Source organism: Notechis scutatus, chromosome 5 (genome assembly GCF_049901735.1).
Source record: "Notechis scutatus isolate UNSWTSFEM ecotype Mainland chromosome 5, rNotScu1.2, whole genome shotgun sequence".
NCBI classification, from domain to species: Eukaryota; Metazoa; Chordata; class Lepidosauria; order Squamata; family Elapidae; genus Notechis; species Notechis scutatus.
In genome coordinates, this window is record NC_142013.1 from 1572476 (window position 1) to 1590986 (window position 18511).

Consider the following 18511-nt stretch of genomic DNA (forward strand, 5'->3'; position numbering starts at 1 on the left):
TCCCTCTCTCTCTCTCTCTTTTTATTGTTTCTTACAATATTTATAATCATATAATTCATCTATAGCTTTTATTAAAGCTTTGGGCTTTAAACAAAGCTGTGAATGAAACTCCTTCTAAATCCCTGCCAAGTGACTCAGATCAGCCTTATGTGGATGCATGTGAAAATAATTAGAATTACAATCTACAAAAAAAAAAAATATGACAACATTGTGTATCCCACTCATGAACAATTCCACAATTGCCATGTTAAGTTTCTGTCTTTTATTGGGGGGAGGAAAAAAAACACTATTTTTAGAAAATGGCAGTTTATGCAAGGAACAAAAGAGTTTTTTACTTCTTTTTCTTTTTTTAACTGCATGGATAAAATGCACCAAAAAAAGGGACAATGCAGAGTTGGAAAATATTTTTTAAATCCTCACATTTTTCCTTTGCAGGTCCGTCCTCGACTTACAACAGTTCATTTACTGTCGAAGTTAACTTAACAGCTTCAATGATTCACTTAACAACGGTGGCAAGAAAGATTGTAAAATGGGGCAGAGGTCACTTAATATCTCACTTAGCAACAAGAAATTTGGGGCTCAATTGCAGTCGTAAGTTGAGGACTACCTGCAATCTTCAAATCTCTAAATCAAATTCCCCCTCCCCAAAATAGATGTTTTTAAAAAAAGAAAATTGAACCTTGACAAATCAGTTCAACGACAGACATAATGGAAAACCACAGACAGAATTAACTAAGCAGTCATTCCCTGCCGAAATCAAGTTCCGATTCAGCCGTTGATTGTTTTGACAATGCCCGCAGAACGGCCTTATTAGGGCTTCGCTATCTTAAAAATCCCCCACCCCCCAAAATGGAGGCTCAACTTTTCCCATTCCCAAAATTGCTTTGCAAAAATCTGAGTTCCCAAAGCATTAACAAGGTTTGTGTAGCAGTTCAGGGTCGAACTGCGAGGGAGGGGGGGGGGGGTCCTTGGTGCCTCTTAGACCTGGGCGATTTTTCTGGCAGACGTTTCATGACCCAACTAGGGAACGACGTCAGTCGCTGGAAGGGGAAGTGGGGTGGGGATGCTTGTACACAGATGAGCTTTGCTGACTTTGGTTAGGACAGAAAAAGGCAAGAAAATCGCCAAGCTCTGACGGCACCAAGGTGGTTGATCTTAAAAGAAGAGGTTGTTGACTTTGGCCAACTTTTAAGACCGGGGGGGACGACGACGACGACTTCAACGTCTAGAATTCCGCACGGCTGGGGAATTCTGAGAGTTGAGGTCCGCCAGTCTTATAAGTGGTTCCAGATTGGACCTCCGTGGTGGTCTAAAGGGAAGCAAAACCAACCCAAAACTTAGGCCGTACGTTTTGGACTTTGCTGGATTAAAGTCCTTTTTTTTTTTGTTCAAAAGAGGCATGGGCCGAGGAAAGGGAGAGAAAGAAGGGAGGGTCTCGTGGGTGGCTTTGATTGCTTTTTATTGACTTTGAAAGCTCAGCATGATCTAAGTGGGAAGGTGGCCAGCAGCCTACTTGAGCTTCTTTTCCATCAGGAGGCTGTCGTGGAGCTTGGAGACCTCGGGCTCAAAGGTTTCCATGACTAAGGTCCCATTGCTGTCGAAGAATTTGGCGATGGAGCGGGTGAATTCGGCCTCCCTCTGCTGCTTGCTTCGGCCACTGATGAATGTCATCTTCAGGCTGTATTTGTCGTCAAACCTGCAAAAAGGGGAGGAGAAACAGAGAGGATGGGGTCAAGGACCATCCAGCGGGGGGAAGGGGGGGCACTTTCTAAAAATTCAACTGAAATGAAATGAAATGAAATATAAATTATAAAAACAGTGTAGCTGTCAGGATTCCGGCAGTCCCGTCCCCCACCCCCCTCCATTTAAATCCTGAGTCTCGAGCCAAACTTCCAAAACTTTAGAAAGGATTTATTGGGAGTTAACACGTCTGGCACTAACTGGGTGTAGCCGACTCTGAGGCACATCATTCACTGTCACCCTTGACCCTGGTTTTTCTCCGCCCCCTGGGTGTGTCGCAATTCATATCCTCCAATGGGACACCTCCATAGCCCAGAGTCATCCATCAGGCTCTCCAGTTAGAATTTTGCACGGCAGAAGCTTCAGTCCCCTAGTTACTATCTTTGAAAACAATTGTGGAACGCACAACCTGCTGCACTGCCCCCCCCTCCCTATCTGTTGACAACTCTAAAAAGACCATAGAAATATTTTATGAGTTGACAGTAACATAAAATAATAGAATATTAAAATATAAAACCATGTAACCTAAAGCAATAGAATATGAAATAGAAAGCAAAATAAAACTACAATATAGCATAAAAAAAGACAAAATAAAAAAATTAGAAGATATAAAATAAAAAAGGCAAAATAAAAAATAATACAGCCTAAAATAAAATAAGATAAAATAAGGTAAAATGACAAATGAATAAACTATACAATAAAATGAAAAAAATTGAAAGAGCACACTGGAGAAATGCAAAATATAAAAAAGAACATAACATAACATAAATAATATAAAATACAAAACATAAAATCATACAACATAAAATAAATAATATAAAATAAAAAATGAATATAATATAACATTAAAAGTTAAAATAGAAAATGAAATAAAACAGAAAATAACAAATGACATAAAATACAAAATAAAATAAAATATAAAGTAAGTAATAAGCAAAATAAAGAAAAAACAGAACAAAAACAAAAAAGTAAAAATAAAGAATGAAAGGGTTCGATTCAATTCAATCCGTGAGCTCCTGGTGATAGAGGTACTCCTCACTTAACGACCGGTCACTGAGACGTAGGTCGAGAGGAGGTTGGAAGACTTCTGCTGAGTTTGCGATCCGAACTATTTTGGGGCAGGGTCAGCGCAGGACAACTTTCATTTCACCTTCTTCTCTATGGAGGTTTCTGGGAGCTGGCCTGATTTCCCCACCCCGCAACCCTTGTCCTTCAAGCCAGACTTTGGTGAGTCCTGGGGGGGGAAGGGGGGTCTGGGGTGTGTGTGTGTTACCTTTTCAGACTTGAGGAAAGCTGCCAGATGTCGTCGGGGTCCATTCCCGTGGGGTCTTTCCTGTGCGCTACCAGAAAGATGCTCTTCTCCTTGTATGAGGTATAGATGGTCAGAATTCCCATCATTACGAAATACGTAGGGCCAGGGTTAAGGAAAGGGGCCAGAATCATAGGATCCTAAGGGACCTTTGGAGGTCTTCTAGTCCAACCTCTCTCCGAACTAGGAGACCTTATACCATCCCAGACAAATGGCTGGCCAAACTTTTCTCGAAGTCCTCCGGTGATAAGAGCACTCCAAACGCCGAGAGGCAAGCTGTTCCATGCATCCATGCATCTCTCCATCCATCCATCTCGCTCTCCATCCATGCACCCACCCACCTCTCCATCGATCCATCCACCCACTCATCTATTCATCCACCCACCCACCCATGCATCCATCTCTCCATTCATCTACCCATCCACCTATTCATCTCTCCATCAATCCACTGTCCAACTATTTATAAAGCCTGCACGATCACTATTCATCTTCTCCTCACTCCTTATCCACCCATCCCCTCCCACTTGTGACTGTAGGACTGTAACTTTGTGGCTTGTATCCTTATGATTTATATGGACTGTTTCCTAGTAGGATTTGATTGCTTATTGTACTCTGACTATTATTAAGTGTTGTACCTGATGATTCTTGACCAATGTCTCTTTTCTTTTATGTACGCTGAGAGCATTTGCACCAAGACAAATTCCTTGTGTGTCCAATCACACTTGGCCAATAAAGAATTCTATTCTATTCTATTCTATTCTATTCTATTCTATTCTATTCTTATTGTACCCTATGACTATTATTAAGTGTTGCACCTGATGATTCTTGACAAATGTATCTTTTCTTTTATGTACGCTGAGAGCATTTGCACCAAGACAAATTCCTTGTGTGTCCAATCACACTTGGCCAATAAAGAATTTTCTTCTATTCTGTTCTATTCTATTCTATTCTATTCTATTCTATTCTTATTGTACCCTATGACTATTATTAAGTGTTGTACCTTATGATTCTTGACGAATGTCTCTTTTCTTTTATGTACACTAAGAGCATTTGCACCAAGACAAATTCCTTTTGTGTCCAATCACACTTGGCCAATAAACAATTCAATTCAATTCAATTCCACTCCACTCTACTCCAATCCAATCCACTTCATATTCTATTCCATTCCATTCTGTTCCATTCCACTCCACCTCCATATTCTATTCTATTCTATTCTATTCTATTCTATTCTATTCCATTCTCCTCCCCTCCCCTCTCCCCTCCCCTACCTTTCCATTCTATTCTAACCTCTCTCTCTCTCTCTCTCCCTCTCTCTCTCTCTCACACACACACACACACACGCAAAAACAGCCAGGAAACTCAGCTTAGGGCTTCCTGGTGGTCCAACAAAGGAACCAGCGATGGATGGAAAGCCAAGAATTCTCCTTCCAAACGAGGAGCAGCGGAAAAAGGATATGACACCACGCAGACGGCAAGCACCGGCTTCGATTCCGGAAAGGGGTGAAGGTAATCCCATATTAAAGCCACGATGGCGAAGAGGCAGGAGATGGTGCAGATGATAAGGCGCCCGTCGATCAAGCAGAAGTTCTCTACGTATTTATACTTTTCCAAAAGGACCTGGGGCGGAAAGAAGGGCCCGTGTTAGCCCAGGGCCTGCATCCTCCAAGGGAAGGAAGGGGCTCGCCGAGAAGGAGAGAATCTCCGGGGTTCGGGGTTGAAGTGTGGTTGGGGGGAGACACTTGGTGCTCTCTGAGCTGGGTGGTTTTCTTGCAGGCATTGCGTAGACCCAACTGGGGAACCACCATCAGTGCTAGGGGGCTTTGCAGGAAGGAGGAGGAGGAGGGGAGCAGGAAGAGAGGGAGGAAGAGGACTATGACATGGTCCTTAGCGTGCTCTGTGTGGTTGGTTGTTTTCTTACAGGTATTTCGTGACCCAACTGGGGAACATCATCAGTGCTGGATGGAAGGGACTGGGGTTTGCAGGGAGGAGGAAGAGGAGGACTCTGAGCTGCATGGTTTTCTTGCAGATGTTTCATGACCCAACTGGGGAACATCATCAGTGCCAGAAGTGTGCGGAGGAGGAAGGTGGGGGGGGGAGGACTATGAGGCCCTTAAGTAGACTCTAAGCTTGGTTGTTTTCTTACAGACGTTTCCTCACCCAACTGGGTGGCATCTTCAGTGTTATAAAGGAATGGGATGTGTGGAGTGGAGGGAGAGAATGAGGAAGAGGAGAAAGGGAAGAGGAAGGACTGTGGGGGTCCTTGGTGTTCTCTGAGTGTGGTTGTTTTCTTGTAGGCATTTCATGACCCAACTATGTAACACCATCAGTGTTAGAAGGGAGTAGGGTTTGCTTGTTGTGTTGGGGGATTATCAGGGAGGCAGATCAACAGCTTGAGGAGAAAAGGGCCTTAAGCAATCCAGAGGAACGCACAGACACTAGAGAATCATATTCCATGCTGACCGGCCCGGAAACAAGAATCGGGGGGGAATTAATAGGAAAGACACCAGAACTGGGGAGAGGAGCCCATCATGTATTCCAAAAGGGAGGAGGTTGTGTTTTTTTTACCTTTTTGGCGGAGTCATCCAGCGAATTCTTCACCGCCGACCCGTCCCATTTGTCCACTTTCACGGGTTTGTCGTCGATTTTCCACTGAGAGGCAAAAAAAAAGATTAGAAACGAATTCAGGGGTTTAGAAAGAAATTTAAGGGGTTAGAAACCAATTTTTTTTGGGGGGGGGATGGCAAATGCTCCCTCACTTCTGCCCCACGTTGGATTCCCATCCAATTAAATGAAAACAACTGAATTAGGCTCAGTAGGTTGTGCGAAGACTGTTGTTTTGTCTTGACAATGCTCTACCCTGGAGCCAGTTGTGACTTTTCAGGTTTAACAACGCGACTGCTGCTGGTGAAAAGACACCCTGGGTCTTCTTAGGGGGTTACATCAGAATTTGGAAATCACAAAGGCCTCCAGAATTAGCTTTTGCACAAAGCGCATCGTGAGCACAACTGAATTAAACATGCAAGCTTTCAACAATGCTTATTTTTATATTTTTTTAAATTTGAGGAAAAGGAAAGGCGTCCTTTCAGGAATGCCCCCGAGGGGCAGCCATCGGCCCAAGAGAAAGTAACGAGGTTCACTTTTGTAGGGTTCCAGTCAGCCCATAATACAGGGATGGGCAACTCTGCCGCTTTAGGACTTGTGGACTAACTCCCAGAATCCCTGAGCCAGCAGCCTGAGGGATTCTGGGAGTTGAAGTCCACAGGTTATAAAGTTGCCGGAGTTGCCCATCCGTGCCGTAAGACCTAAATAAGGCCTACATTTAACGTGTTTGAAAGAGCACAGCAATCCAGGGCTGGAAGGCACCTCAGAGGTCATCTAATTCAACCCCTCGTTCCAAGAGTATTGCTAAAGCGAGCTTCTCTCTTTTGACCCAGTCTGTTGATAGATCTGATGATCACATCCTATCTGCAAGATTTATTGCTCCGGTTATTTTAATTTGGGCTTGTGCGTTTGTTTGCTTCTATCGCTTTTGCTATTTTCTAAGCTGCCCAGAATCTAAGCAGGCGGATGGCCACACCTAATTTAATAAATGAAATTAAATTTTTTTTTGTCCCTGATATTAAGTTCCAGATTCACCCATGGCCAGGTGCTACCTGCAATATTAATTGACCATGTATCTGTTTTCATCAGTATGACGCTGAGAGGTATGCGCTACTGTCACAATTATTATTGTTTAATAAAAGCACATGAAAGGGGGAAAAATGCTTGTTCTGAAAAGGGAGATTGCTCAGTAGAAAGTTCATGCTAATAACCTGAGAACACAATATTTATAATATTTCTCAATACAGTAAAGACCCAACAGTAATGATTATATTGGGCTTATGTTTCAAATGACAAGTTTGGCCACAAAGTAAGCAAACACCTTTGGGGAATCCGGCCCGGGCGATCATTCAGGAGGCCCTGTGCACCCCCAAAATTACATTTACCAAGTGCATTATTCTTAAATTAATCACTAGTTCTATTGTTGCAAACAAAGCAATTCATTCATGCTTCTTGCTGCGGGCCAAGACCAGAGATGAACAGTTAGTCCTCGACTTACGACCACGATTGAGACCAACGTTTCTGTGGTTAAGTGAGACATTTCGCTCCGTTTTACAACTTGTGGCGCCACAGCTGTTAAGTGAAACTGTGCCGTGGTTGAGTTGGCAACACGGTCGTTAAGTCAATCCAAATTCCCCATTGGGGAAGCCAGATTCACTTAACAACCATATGAAAAACTTAAACCCCTGTAGCAATTCCCTTAACAATGGTGGCAAGAAATGTCGTAAAATGAGGCAAAATTTCACTTAACTGTCTTGCTCGGCAACATAAATTGTGGTCGTAAATTGAGGACGTGTATATGCTGAGGAAGGTGCTATGTACCTCGTCTTGAGCCCCCGGAGGAAAGGTGGACTGTATTATCTCTAATCCTAAATAACAAGCTATATTTAAATTCAAGCATTAAACACACTTCCTCGGTGATAATTTCACCCAATATTCACCCAAAGCTCTTATTATCTTTATTAAAACCGTATGGCAATGAGGTGGATCTCTCTCTCTCTCTCTCTCTCTCTCACACACACACACACACACACACACACACCAATGCCAAACTACCAAGGGAACACCCTCCAAATACACGAAAAAGGTTGTTCTTGGAAGACTTAAAAGCATTCTCCCCAGCCTGAAAGTGCTTTATGATCCCTTGCTGTCCGATAGGCTACGTAGCACAGAGGATCTAATGCAGGGGTGTCCAACCTTGGCAATTTTAAGACTTGTGGACTTCAACTCCCAGAGTTCCTCAGCCAGCTTTGCTGGCTGAGGAACTCTGGGAGTTGAAGTCCACAAGTCTTAAAGTTGCCAAGGTTGGACACCCCTGATCTAATGCCAATGCTAATATTAGACCTGCTCCAATTTTGCCAAAATGCCAAGTTTCTGGCATCTTCTCATGCAAAAGCCACGGGGGTCTTGAACCCCGTAACAGCACCTGACTAAAACAAGCAGAAGCTGGACAAGGGCTGCCCAGGGATGCTTTAATTCTAACTTTGGAGAGCTACTAGATACGGGGAGCCCCGGCTCATCCTTTGAGGGACCATTTGAAGCTACATTATTAAAAAAAAAATCGACTTAGGGCTGTTTTTCACACTTACGTCCGTTGCGGCATCCCACTGGACATGGGATCGGATGCTTGGCAATCGGCTCGTATTTATGACGGTCGCCTTGTCCCAGAGTCACTGATCTCCATTTGCGACCCTTCTCCTGGCAAACTCAATGGGGAAGCCAGATTCGCTGAATAACCATGCGACTAACTTAAGAACTCCAGTGATTCACTTAACAATGGTGGCAAGAAAAGTCATAAAACGGGGCAAAACTCAGATAACAGATAATCAGAAGGGACCTTGTAAGTCATCTAGTCCAACCCCCCCACCCCCACCACCCAAGCAGCAGACCCTACACCATTTCTGACAAAGTTTCTAGGTTGAATCTCTCCTTGTCCAGTTTCCATCCATTGTTCCTTGTTTGGTCTTCAGGTGTTCTGGAGAATAGCTTGACCCCTTCCTCCTCCTCTCTGGGGCAGCCCCTCCCTCAAATATTGGATGGCTGCTCTCCTGTCTCCCCTGGTCCTTCTCTTCTCTAGACCAGCCAGGCCCAGTTCCTGTAACTGTTCTTCATATGTTTTAGCCTCCAGTTCCCTCATCATCCTGGTTGCTCTTCTCTCTATTTTTTCTAGAGTCTCACTTAACTCACTTAAGAACCATCTTGCTTAGCGACGGAACCAATTGTGGTCGTAAGCCAGGCACTACCTGTATATGAACACAGCCTGCTGGAGTCAAGCAAATAACTATTAATGTCTAACAAAACCTCACCTCCTTCTCATTTTTGGCGTTTCTTCTTCCTGTCGCTTGACTTCCTGTTGCTAGCTTCAAAGAAAGACACATCATCCCTTCTGAAACCCAACGGCCATGTCTAAAAAAATTTCAACTATGACAACTTAATTCTAACCTTTAAAAAAAAAAAATCAAAGCAGGCAGTAAACTTGCTTATGGACCAGAATGTCCTCTAAGACAAGAGCTGAAACGGCGTGTGTTTTTATTCTCAACACAGAAGCAAGGAAAAAGAAAGCAGTAAAGGCAATGCTGCTATAAAAGGCTTTCCTCCTCTAAGAATTATAATAACAAAGAAGAGCCTGTTTCTTAAGACCCAATAACCAATGTCTGGACAGGACTATAAGTGAAAAATGATTTTATTTTTGTTTGCAATGTAAGGAAAGCTGCACAGGGTGAGGAAATCTGCCTGTGAAATTGAAATGAGACCAGAGGACAACAGGGAGAATAAATAAGCACAGCAAAAGAGTAAGGATTTGACACAGTACTTTAGACTTTGAATTACAGGTAGTCCTCAACTTATGACCACAATGGAGTCCAAAATACCCTGGGACCGTCATAAAGATGAGTCAGTTGCCAACTGTCTGAATTTTGATCACGTGACGATGGGGATGCTGTGACGTAAGTGTCGTAAGTGTGAAAAACGGTCTTAAGTCACTTTTAACAGATAACAGATAATCAGAGTTGGAAGGGATCTTGTAGGTCATCTAGTCCAACCCCCTGCACAAGCGGGAGACCCTACACCATTTCTGACCGATGGGAGTCCAATCTCTTCTTGAAAGCCTCCAGGGATGAAGCTCCCACAACTTCCGAAGGCAACTTCTGTTCCATTGGTTGATTGTTTTCACCATCACAAAGTTTCTCTTTGTTTCCAGGTTGAATCTCTCCTTGATCAGTTTCCATCCATTATTTCTTGTCTGGCCTCCAGGGGCTTTGGAAAATAGCTTGACCCCACTCCTTCTCTCTGGGGCAGCCCCTCCTTCAAATATTGGAAGACTGCTCTCCTATCTCCCCTGGTCCTTCTCTTCACTAACTAGCCAGGCCCAGTTCCTGCAGCCATTCATCATATGTTTTAGCCTCCAGTCCCCTAAATCATCCTGGTTGCTCTTCTCTGCACTTTTTCTAGAGTCTCAACATCTTTATTTATAGTGTGGTGACCAAAACTGGATGCACTACTCTAGGTGTGGTCTTTTGTACATATCACTGTCATTTTCGTCACTAAATGAACTCTTTCAAGTTGTGGACTACCTGTACGTACCAGCACAAATATCAATTTCAACAAAACATCAGCAAATATACATGCCTACCTACACATAAATTAAAACAAAAAAACCACCGTGCACAATACAACATACAAGATAAAACACTAAGTTAAAAAGGTAAAACTGCGCTGTCCTTGCAGCTGTTCAGTTAGCCACACGGTTGTTAAGTGAATCTGGCTTCCCTGCTTGTCAGAAGGTTGGATCACATGATTTTGGGACTCTGCAACCGTCACAAAGACGAGTCAGTTGCCAAGCGTCCCAATTCTGATCACATGACGTGACCCCGGGGATACTACAAATGTCGTAAGTACACAGCAAGCATCTGATTTTTGACCACCTGCTTCAACGGCCGTTAAGGGTGACAAACGGTCGCAAGCCACTTTCACCCACGTCCCTGTCATTTCGGTCACTCAATGGACGGTCGCAAGTCGAGGACTACCTGCGCTTACCAGCACAAACGTCAATTTCAACAAAGCAGCAGCAGATATGCAAGCAGACACACGCATCAATTTAAAAAAAATACGTGCAATATTCAATATATACGAGATAAAAAGCTAAATTGAGGTAGAACCGCTCTCTCCCTGCAGGATCCCAGGGGCCAACACGTGTGAATGCGGATTCTTAGGGATTCCCAGCTGGCCAATCAACGACGAGCATCTCTCTCTCTCCCCCCATCTGTGTCTCCCAGACGGGCGGATGAGGATTCTGGGAGTTGTAGTCCCCGCGCTTCTGACAGGCGCGGGTTTATCCCAGCGGGGCTCGCTTTCTCTTCTCTCTCTCTCCTGAGGCAACGCGGCGCCCTCAGCTCCCGGGCCGACGTGGACAGCCAGACCGGCCTGCCCGGGGTGGGGAGACGCTGCTGAGGAGAACCGGGCTGGGGAGGCCTTCACCCCGGCCGCCCTCGCTGCCTCGTCCCGGAGGGAGAACGCCCCGGACGCCGAGGAGCCTCCCGGCCGAGCCGCTACCTTGTCCAGGATCCCGTTCTTGTTGGCTCCGCCGCCGCCTCCGCTTCCCGCGCCGCCGCCGCCGCCGCCTTTCGCCGCCATCTTGACTCCTCCTTTTCCCCCCCTTTCGCGACCTGTTCGCCGCCGATTGGCCGAACGGGGAGAGGCCCGCGCAAAGGACGCCGGGGCGGGGAAGCGCCGCCCTATAGGAAACTGTGCCCGCGCGCGGTGTAGCCTGGGAAGTGGAGTTTTCCTGGCGGGCGGGTTGCCATGGCTACCGGGGGGCATCGTGAGAGAAACCGTGAGGGAATCGCGGTTCGCTGGACCGGCGAAAAGGAGCCCGAGGAAGGAAGGCCGCCCGTCGTGCCGATCGGCCGGGGCTGAAGCCGGAGTCGGAACCGCCGTCCTCCCTCCTGCTGGGGGTGGAGAGAGAGAGAGAAAAAAGCGCGGGGGTCTTTCTAGCCACGGGAGGACTCCACGCTCTATGGTTTGCCCCCCACTCCTTTTTTTTTTTTTAACAAAAAGTTTTAATTAAGTCTCCCCCATTAATTCATTCATTTCGCTGACTTTCCCCAAGTTGGGGCTCTTTCCAGCGTGGTATTACAATCCCCATCTCCTCCCCCAAGCTGGCCTGGCCCCCACAACCGGGGGTGGGGGTGGATTATGGCTTATGTAGTCCTCGCCCATCACATACTGAATGAATGAGCTGGAAGGGGCCTTGGAGGTCTTGTAGTCCAGCCCCCTGCTCAATCAGGAGGACCTTCCATATTATACCTTTCCAGATAAATGACTGTCTCCTTAAAAACCTCCAGTGATGGAGCACCCACAACTTCCAGTGGCAAGGAGTTCCACTGGTTAATTGTCCTCATTGTCTGGAAGTTTCTTCTTAATTCCAGGTTGTTTCTCTCCTGGATCGGTTTCCCTTCTTTGCTTCTTGTTCTGCCTTCAGGGGCTTTGGATAATAATTTGATCCCCCTCTTCTTTGGGGCAGCCCTTCAAATATTGGAAGGCTGCTATCATGTCACCCCTGGTCCTTCTTTTCATCAAACTAGACCTACCCAATAACAGAGTACCGGAAGAGACCTCCGAGGTCATCTACTCCAACCCCCTGCTCAAGAAGGAGACAATCATTTCACACAAGTGGCTGTCCCAATCTCTTCTTAAAAACCTCCAGTGTTGGAGCACCCACACCTTTCTTGTGGCAAGCAGTTCCACTGGTTCCTTGTCCTCACTGCTAGGAAATTCCTCCTTAGTTCCCGGTTGCTTCTCTCCGTGATGAATTTCCACCCGTTGCTTCTTCTCCTGCCTCTTCAGGGGCTTTGGATAATAATTTGATCCCCCTCTTCTTTGAGGCAGCCCCTCAAATACTGGAAGATGCCATCATGTCACCCCTGGTCCTTCTTGGAATACTGCTATCAGGTCACTCCTAATTCTTCTTTTCTCTAGAACTACCCAAACCCTAATCCTGCAATGGTTCTTCATATGTCTTACTCTCCCGGCCTTTGATCATAGTTGCTTGTCTCTGAACCTCTCCAAATTCTCAACATCTTTTTTTTTTTTGTAGTACGGGGACCAAAACTGGTTGTAATTGCAGGTCGCTGCATCCACAAGACACCCTCTCAACCTGGTCAGGCCAACGTCAGCGGAGACGTTGGTCCAAACAGGCAAATCTGGGTCAGGATTAACGTTTAGCTTTTGGTTTGGTTCCCCCACCCCTGGGTTTGGGTGTATTGCAGAAACTCAGAAAAAGGGATTACTTCCACAACACGCGTTCGGTGTGTGTTACTGCAAACCCAGCCTGCCAAGTTGTTCGGTCGGTGTTTTATCGAGCAGCCTGGCCTACCTTGTAAGGTTGTTGGGAGGATTACTGGCATTCCTCAACTTGGGATCACAACTGAGCCTCAGATTTCTGTTGCTAAGCGAGTCGTTTTATAAGTGAGTTGCGCCCCGTTTGACCATCTTTCTTGCCAGCGTTGTTGTGAATCACTTCAGTGGTTAAGTTAGCAACAGGGTTTTTAAGTCAATCTGGCTTCCCCACTCACTTTGCTTATCAGAAGGTAGTAAAAGGGGATTGTGTGACCCCACCCCACCCCAAGACACTGCAGCGATCATAATCTTGTTTATATATTTTGCTAATAATATACAAACAATACAGATAAAATCGGGTATAAAGATTGATCTCTTATAAGCAATAATAATCATTAGATAATCATAATCATTGGATGGTGCAGTCAAGCTTTGGGAATCTTTTAAAGCAGCTGTTTCCTAGTAGGACTTGATTGCTTATTGCACCCTCTGACTATCATTAAGTGTTGTACCTGATGATTCTGAACTCTTGGAGAATGTACCTTTTCTTTTTATGTACACTGAGAGCATTTGCACCAAAGACAAATTCCTTGTGTGTCCAATCACACTTGGCCAATAAAGAATTCTATTCCTATTCTATTCTAATCTATTCTAATCTATTTCATATTTCTATTCTATTCTATTCTATTTTCTATTCTATTTTTTATTCTATTCTATTCTATTCTATTCTATTCTATTCTATTCTATTTTCTATTCTATTCTAATCTATTCCATATTTCTATTCTATTCTATTCTATTCTATTCTATTCTCTATCCCATCCCATCCTATTTAAATTCTATTCCTATAGCCTTCTATTCTTATTGTACCCTATGACTATCATTAAGTGTTGTACCTGATGATTCTGGACTCTTGGAGAATGTATCTTTTCTTTTTATGTACACTGAGAGCATTTGCACCAAAGACAAATTCCTTGTGTGTCCAATCACACTTGGCCAATAAAGAATTCTATTCCTATTCTATTCTAATCTATTCTAATCTATTTCATATTTCTATTCTATTCTATTCTATTTTCTATTCTATTTTTTATTCTATTCTATTCTATTCTATTCTATTCTATTCTATTTTCTATTCTATTTTAATCTATTCCATATTTCTTTTCTATTCTATTCTATTCTATTCTATTCTATTCTATTCTCTATCCCATCCCATCCTATTTAAATTCTATTCCTATAGCCTTCTATTCTTATTGTACCCTATGACTATCATTAAGTGTTGTACCTGATGATTCTGGACTCTTGACAAATGTACCTTTTATTTTATGTACACTGAGAGCATTTGCACCAAGACAAATTCCTTGTGTGTCCAATCCCACTTGGGCAATAAAGAATTCTATTCTGTTCTGTTTTGTTCTATTCTATTCCATTCTATTCTCTCCTATTCTATTCGTTCTTATTCTATTCATTCTTATTCTTATTCTATTCTATTCTATTCTATTCATTCTTATTCTATTCTATTCTTTATTGTTGTCTTTTTAAAAAGAAGATGTGGGAGTTTACAAAACGACATAGGACACTGTGTGCCAAAGCGGGTGCCGAGAGCCAAACTCACTTAACAACTGTCTCACTTAGCAACGGAATTTTTTTGGGTTCCATTGTGGTTGGTAAGTCAAGGACTACCTATAACCCCTTTTAAAAAAAAAATAATAACGAGAAAGAATGCTGCTTGAAGCCATTTAAGAGTTGCTCTTAGCAGCCCAGAAATGAAACCCTGAGATGGTTTAATTTGATGACGCCTACCCCCCAAGGGGTTGGGGGCGGGTTGGACTAGATGACCTCAAGGAAAGCTACCAGCCTTTATTCTCTCTTAGCCCAGCTTCTTTGATGGATTTGAAGCAGAAGGAAGGGACCAGTAGAGGTTTAAAATCTCGGGATTTCTAAGCCTGGGATTTGAATGGTAATAAATCCCCCCTCCTGGTTGTCGTCCCACCCCCCCACCCCACCCCCCGATAACTCCCATGACCCTCTGCTTACTTTGTAAGAGGCATTTGCAGTGCTTCGTGAGGGGGGCGACGAGCTCCGTGAGGGGGGCGACGAGGTCTCTGGTGGCTGCCATTGGAGCGGGACGTCGCGGCAACGTTTCACGTTGACTTGTATCCTCACGTCGCCATGCGTCACTCGCATTGCTGGTCTGGGCAGGTGGTGGTCCCCTTAGGGGGGAGGGGTCTCCTGAGGGCCTGCTGAGAAGGGTCCCTCTGGGCCATGTCACAGAGGCCTAGCTGCTTTGTTAAGCAGTGACATGGGGGGGGGGGTTATCCAGGGGTGGGATTCACATTTTTTAACAACCGGTTCTGTGGGCATGGCTTAGTTGGTGGGCGTGGCTTGGTGGTCATGTGACTGGGTGGACATGGCTTGGTGGTCATGTTATTGGCTGGGCGTGGCAACTCAATATCACTCACATCGAGGCACGCATCTCCTCGCCTGGCCTCTCGTGACCGTGGGGTTGCTGCAACAGTCGTAAGTGTGAAAAACGGTCGTAAGTCACTTTTTTCAGTGCCATTGTAACTTGGAATGGTCACACAAGCAAAGTACCAGCAAAGGAAGGGGGAAAAAACTCCAGAGAGGTTCCTGAGACCGGAAGTCTAGTCCTGCCCAGAATGTAATGAGGGTTAACAGAGAGGCAGTTTCTGTAAGCAACACCAGAATGTTTCCTTCCTGCCTTCCTTACAGGATTAGCCCTGTAATTTCTTCTCTAACAACCGGTTCTCCGAACTGCTTAGAAGGTTAACAACCGGTTCTAGCGAATAGGTGCGAACTGGTAGAATCCCACCCCTGGGGGTCTCCCCTGGAAAAAACAGGGATTGCAAAAGACCTGTTATTTTATTTTTAAAACATTTGCAAAGGGGGACAAATACCAGCGTTGTGGGGGGACCTTAGAGGTCGTCTAGTCCCACCCCCTGCTCAAGAAAGCAATGCTCCCATTTGACCTTTCTTGCCTCGGTGAAGTGAATCCCTGCAGCGGATAACCCTAACCCCGTGGACTCTGCTTAACAGATAACAGATCGTCCCAGTTGGAAGGGACCTAGTAGGCCCATCTAGTCCAACCCCCTGCACCGTTTTCTGACAGATGGGCAGGTTTTAATTAACATTTTGCTTTGCCATAAGGGGTTGAAGGAAGACCATGGCGGCCTTTTATAAGCTGGATGATGGACAGTGTTACCCGACCAACTGCTTTCCGGCTAAAAGCCTTTTGCAGCCTCGATACGAAGAAGGTAACGTGTTCGGATGTGCAGTTTTTAAGATCTGGGGAAAGGTTAAGGATCTTTGCAGCTGGAAAAAAAATAGAGAATCCCCCAAAGTGGCCCTGCTTGTCTTTCTAGAGCAGGGCTCCCAGTTTGTAACCTGTCACCCTCTCAAAACCTTGAGGCAATGAAAAGCTCGCCCAGTTGGGCAACGAAGTGGCAACCTGTTGTGTGAATCTCCCCTCTGCTCCCTTTTGCTGCAATCCTCCTGGAGAGGTTTAGGAAAAGATTTCCATAGAAGAGAGGATTTGTAGCTCAGGGTTGGACTGTGGGATCTTTCATGTTCTCTGAGCTTTCAGGCCTTAAGGCAGGACTAGAACTCACCGTCTCCTGGGGATTGGCCAAAGTCATCCAGCCGGTTTTCATGGCTAAGGCAGAACTAGAACTCCCCGTCTCCTGATGATTGGCCCAAAGACACCCAACTAGCTTTCATGCCTAAGGCAGGACTAGAACTCACCATCTCCTAGTGATTGGCCCAAAGTCACCGAGCCAGCTTTCATGGCAAAGGCAGGACTAGAACTCACCATCTCCTAGTGATTGGCCCAAAGTCACCGAGCCAGCTTTCATGGCAAAGGCAGGACTAGAACTCACCATCTCCTAGTGATTGGCCCAAAGTCATCCAACTGGCTTTCATGCCTAAGGCAGGACTAGAACTCACCATCTCCTGGTGATTGGCCCAAAGTCACCGAGCCAGCTTTCATGGCAAAGGCAGGACTAGAACTCACCGTCTCCTGATAATTGGGCCAAAATCACCCAGCAAGCTTCCATAGGTAAGGCAGGACTAGAATTCACCATCTCCTGGTGATTGGCCAAAGTCATCCAGCCGGTTTTCATGGCTAAGGCAGAACTAGAATTCACTGTTTCCTGCCTATTGTTCCAAAGTCACCCAACAAGCTCTAAGGCAGGACTAGAACTCACCATCTACTGGTGATTGGCCCAAAGTCACCGAGCCAGCTTTCATGGCAAAGGCAGGACTAGAACTCACCGTCTCCTGGTGATTGGCCCAAAGTCACCGAGCCAGCTTTCATGGCAAAGGCAGGACTAGAACTCACCATCTCCTGGTGATTGGCCCAAAGTCACCGAGCCAGCTTTCATGGCAAAGGCAGGACTAGAACTCACCGTCTCCTGGTGATTGGCCCAAAGTCACCGAGCCAGCTTTCATGCCTAAGGCAGGACTAGAACTCACCGTCTCCTGATAATCGGGACAAAATCGCCCAGCAAGCTTTCACGGGTAAGGCAGAACTAGAATTCACCACCTCCTGGTTTAACCACGAGGCTAAAGGGGTTTACAGTTCACCTTAAAAGAGGACCTGACTTGGGGGGGGGGGGCTCACATTGCAGCCCTGGTCAAAAGGGCCCAGCAGAGATTAGACTACCTGAGGCTTCTCAGGAAACAACAACCAAATGAGAAACTGCAGGTGACCTTCTACCACTGCACCATAGAGAGTATCTTAACTTCCTGCACACCTGTGTAGGGTTTGCCCATTGCACAGGGGCACATAGGACAGCACTCCAGAGGGTTAATGTCATCGCCCAGAGGATCCTGGGTTGCCCTCTCCCCTCCTTGGAAGAGCTTTATAGCTCCCACTGCCTCAAGAAAGCTCAAAACATTCTCAAAGATCCATCTCATCCTGTGCACCCCCCTTTTTTTGGAACTATTACCATCCGGCAGATGGTACAGGATAATAAAAACAAGGACAGATAGGCTGAAAAACAGCTTCTATCCCAGGGCAGAAACTCTGTTGAATTCCACTGTATAGTGCAATATTAACACAATATCAATTGTATAGAATGCAATTGCCCTCTGCCCTCTTTGGAAGAGCTTTAAGAAAGTTCAAAACATCATCAAGGATCCATCTCATCCATGGACACTCTTTTTTTGAACTATTACCATCTGGCAGACGGTACAGGAGAATAATAAAAACAAGGACAAATAGGCTGAAAAACAGCTTCTATCCCAGGGCAGAAACTCTGTTGAATTCTACTGTATAGTGCAGTGTTGGTGTGGTGTTATGGGTTTTCCATTCAATGTGTGGAGTGTGAAGGATGTGTGTTTGTATTTATTTTCATGGTCATGATGTGCACTGAAGATGGGGTTTGATTTCGTTGTACGAAGTGCAAGGACAGTAAAGTAAATTAAACATATCTTAGTTGAGTTCGAAGTGCAAGGACAGTAAAGTAAATTAAACATATCTTAGTTGAGTTCTCCTAACTGGGTGCACCTGGT

General features: G+C 45.2%; 2 protein-coding genes across 7 annotated transcripts in view; one reads left to right on the forward strand and one right to left on the reverse strand.

Moving 5' to 3' along the window:
* Positions 1-247: 247 nt before the first annotated feature.
* Positions 248-11304, reverse strand: SPCS2 (signal peptidase complex subunit 2). Of its 3 annotated transcripts, none has more exons than XM_087965928.1 (5): positions 11201-11304; positions 5615-5698; positions 4506-4666; positions 3014-3148; positions 248-1696 (listed from the first exon to the last, which is right to left on the reverse strand). In XM_087965928.1, exons 1-5 carry the CDS (start codon positions 11279-11281, stop codon positions 1510-1512), a joined length of 648 nt encoding a protein of 215 aa, XP_087822054.1. In that variant the 5' UTR covers positions 11282-11304; the 3' UTR covers positions 248-1509. The 3 variants fall into 3 exon arrangements, with proteins under 3 accessions (XP_087822054.1, XP_087822056.1, XP_087822055.1); XM_087965930.1 differs by having other exon boundaries at positions 10685-11304; XM_087965929.1 differs by lacking the exon at positions 11201-11304 and adding an exon at positions 8956-9069.
* Positions 11305-15942: 4638 nt separating this feature from the next.
* XRRA1 (X-ray radiation resistance associated 1) overlaps positions 15943-18511 on the forward strand; it is a 47380-nt gene continuing 44811 nt past the window's right edge. For 2 of the 4 annotated variants that reach the window (XR_015749679.1, XM_087965916.1), the window contains exon 1: positions 15949-16254. Coding sequence is in view for 3 of the 4 variants with exons in the window: in XM_087965916.1 (XP_087822042.1) it covers positions 16164-16254 (91 nt within the window). In the remaining variant the exon portion in view is untranslated. Of the gene's footprint in view, positions 16255-18511 lie in introns of all 4 variants that reach the window. The other 2 variants (XM_087965917.1, XM_087965918.1) reach the window with 2 other exon arrangements.

Excerpts from the sequence above, each read along its gene's own strand:
- SPCS2 (XM_087965928.1), bottom strand. The coding sequence starts at position 11,281 with ATGGCGGCGAAAGGCGGCGGCGGCGGCGGCGCGGGAAGCGGAGGCGGC. Across the intron at positions 5,699-11,200 it reads AGAACGGGATCCTGGACAAG|TGGAAAATCGACGACAAACC; the intron begins GTAGCGGCTCGG and ends TTTGCCTCTCAG. Across the intron at positions 1,697-3,013 it reads CTTTCCTCAAGTCTGAAAAG|GTTTGACGACAAATACAGCC; the intron begins GTAACACACACA and ends CCCTTTTTGCAG.